This window comes from Galeopterus variegatus, unplaced genomic scaffold, assembly GCF_000696425.1.
Source record: "Galeopterus variegatus unplaced genomic scaffold, G_variegatus-3.0.2 Scaffold7710, whole genome shotgun sequence".
NCBI classification, from domain to species: Eukaryota; Metazoa; Chordata; class Mammalia; order Dermoptera; family Cynocephalidae; genus Galeopterus; species Galeopterus variegatus.
Genome location: NW_007733821.1, coordinates 163,726 through 167,032, shown reverse-complemented (window position 1 = coordinate 167,032; position 3,307 = coordinate 163,726). Strand labels below are relative to the sequence as shown.

Here is a 3,307-nt window from a genome sequence, read left to right as displayed (position 1 = left end):
CCCAAGCTCTCCACCAAAACTTCTCTTCAAGGTCACCAATGACCTCCATGCTATCAATCCAGTGGACACACAAGTCACTCCACAGCACTCCACAGTCAACCGCTCCTTCTGCTGACACCGTTCTCTTGGCTTCCTTGGCGTCACTGCCTGACCCCCTCCTACTCCTTTGCCCATACCTTCCTCTTGTTTTCTGGCTCCTCTCCTGTGAACCCACCTTTAACTGGGGCTCCACTTGGGCCTTCTTTTCCACCTCTCCTCCTGAATCATCTCCATTATTTCCATGATCTCCTGAACTCCCAGTTTGTATCTCTAGCTTAACCTGTCTTCTAGATAAGGTGATGATGATGCTAGTGTGATGATAATCACGATCATGATGATGAAAACAATGACAGAGACACAACTAACACGTTACAGGGATTGTACCAGGCACCATTCTAAGCTCCTTATATATTATAGACCCACCCACTCTTCAGTGACCCAATAAAATAATTCTTATTATCTTCACTTTATGGAAGAGGAAACGAAGGCACAGAGAGCTTCAGTAACTTACCCGTGGTTAGACAGTTAGGAAATAAACCCAGAGAATCAGATGTCAGTGCTATAGAAACGCCTGCTTGGCACCTTCCCTTGAACCTCTCTGGGCATCTCAAATAGCTTGTCCCATTTAAAGCTTCTGAGTTCTTTCCTTCTCTTCCAGTCCTCTCCACTCCAGTAACAAGTGCCACTGTCTATGCAGTTCCTCGTGCAGGGACTCTAGAGTGTCATTTACTTCTTCTCTCTCCCTCACTCCCCACATTGAATCCAGCAGGAAGTTGAGCCATTTTTTGGTCCCTCCATATATTTTGAAACTATTCAGTGCTCTGCTTCTACTGTCCAGTTTCACAACTGGGGACTCTTGTCCGAACTGCTCTTCCTGCTCCCACTCTTGTTTCCTCCCAGTCTCCATATGGTAACCACAGTAATCTTTTAAAACTCCTCTCAGCCTACTTTGTCCCCTTCTTAAAGAAAGTTTTTCAATGGCTCCACATTTCACTTAAATTAAAATTTGAATTTCTCACAATGGCTACCAAAGTCCTATGTCATCTGTGCCCACCCACCTGCCCCATCTCTCGTTTCATTCTCTCCTCATTCAACCCACGCTACTCACACTGTCTCTGTTGCTGCTGTTGAGGTCCCTCGCATGGTAAGTCATTCCTCTGTCTCTGTGCATGGCTGATTCCTCTTTCCCTTTTGCTTCTGGTTTCCTTATTTCCTCCATCTCGTTATTCTCCTTTTTAGCACTCATTTTCCTAATAGTGCTTATTGCAAGTTGTAATTATGTAATTATTTGACTGTTTAGCTATTTGCTGTCTGTTTCCCACACCCTTCCCTAAACGATAGGGGATTATAAGTTGACAAAGGGCAGAAAGCAAGTGTGTTTTGATCCTTTTAGATCATTATGACCGAGACTGTGCCTGACAAATAGTAGGTGCATAATAATTATTTTTCTTGGCTGATTGGTTGGAAATAGTCTTATGCTTACTCTATATTAGGAGGGAGAACTCTAATTAGTAGGACTGGTTCTCTAATGAGGGCTTGACTTGGGATGTTCAGGGGTCATTTTCCTGATAATTTCAACAGGCTACCTTTAGCCACTGGGATGCTGCTGTTGTCTCTCCTCCCACCTACAATAATGCAACAAATGACAGCATTTACAGGACACTGGCCACATGGGTAGTGGTCAACACCGGGCATGACTAATGAGCAACTTTGATGTCCTTTTTAACTTAATATTGTGTGTGCATCAAGTTCTGGTCACCCAGGAGAGATTTTTATTCTAAGCAATGTAGAAGGGAAATTACAGGCCACTACATTCTCTTGTGATTGTCAATTTCCAAAATTTCATTAATACAAGGGTACTTCAAAACGTTCATGGAAAGATTTGTATTATTATTTAATTCTATTTTTCCACGAACTTTTTGAAGTACCTTAGTAACAACTGCCACCTCTTGTGAGTCATGAAAAAAAAGGGACACAAAGACTCTGACCTTCTTGACGCTGTTTGCAACAGCTTCCTTGTGACCCAAGTCATCAGCAGAAAGTTCATTTCCAAATTTGAATTCAGGGTGAGCTTCCTCTTCTTGGTCAGCTGCGTGAAAGGTACAAGGAAAATCCATGAAGCCAGATTACTGCCAAGGACACAGACCTTGCTCGTAAGCTTGAATAGAACATGATCACTCTTAGACAAAAAGGATGCTTAAAGAAAATGGGGTTATTTAAATATGCACATTTTTCTAAGTAAAGCTCTCACTAAACTCTTACGTATTGAAGGCCAAGAAACAAATTTTTTTATTTATTATTTCTCCTGAATCTAACATGATGTTTGACATGCCTGATGCTTAATAAACTTTCTTTAAGTGAATGGCTACTTCCATCCCAGTACACTAACTCTAAAAATTAAAGCTTCAAACACCTCAGGAATATCTGTGACTCATAAAAGGGCATTTTGATCTTTCATGACACTTAAAGAAAACAGAAAGATACAAGAAAAGAATACACACTGGATAACTTTGAAAGAGACTAAAGTGTCTACTTGAATTTCATGAGCATTAATGACTTGTTACCTGGAGTGGTGTGATATAAACAAGAAAGACCATAGAAGGACTGTACGGCTCCTGCAAATCATTTGTTAAACCTAACTTAGGTTTAAAAGACTCGGACTTATTTGTCAGGCTCATGCTAGGAGGGGAGCTGGACGTGGATGCTAAATAAAGCTGGTACCCCAGGAGCACAGCCCAAGCTGAGAGAGGAGGCACAGACATACTCTGTCCATTGGTTCAGGAAAATGACAAGAACTCTGGTATCTTCCCAAGGTGTTGGTGAAAAAAGGATCACGTGTTAGAACATGAGCCACATGCTGGGGTGAGATCTGGAGTCACACAATCACCACTTACAGTAACTCCCAGATGAAGCATTTGCCTAAAATCTCTCCAGGATCAGAAGAAACCCAAAGGCCTTAGGACAAGGCCAACACAAATCCACACTCACAACACAAGATATGAGGAACGTTATTGCTAAACAAAAAACAAAACAGTGAAATAATTTCTGAGAATGAGCTCACAAGTAGGGAGGTGAGCAGATCCATAGGAAAAAGAGATTTTTTTTCATTTTATTTAATTATTTATTTATTCTTGAATTGGAATTTGGCATTTTAATTATTTTTTATTTTATTTATTTATTTTTTATCGATTATGAATATTCATGCGATACAAAGCTGGTTGCCACCTCTCATGCCCAAGATGTGAAGGCCAGATTCATACTGGCAGCA

The 3,307-nt window shown here is 41.0% G+C and overlaps 1 protein-coding gene across 1 annotated transcript in view; it reads right to left on the bottom strand.

Moving 5' to 3' along the window:
• Positions 1–2,027: 2,027 nt before the first annotated feature.
• The window catches only part of LOC103607781 (1-phosphatidylinositol 4,5-bisphosphate phosphodiesterase beta-4), a gene marked incomplete at its 3' end in the record, with an annotated part of 105,671 nt that continues 104,391 nt past the window's right edge, over positions 2,028–3,307 (bottom strand). The window contains exon 15 of the mRNA XM_008592247.1: positions 2,028–2,128. Within this exon, the coding sequence (XP_008590469.1) occupies positions 2,028–2,128 (101 nt within the window). The remainder of the gene's footprint in view (positions 2,129–3,307) is intronic.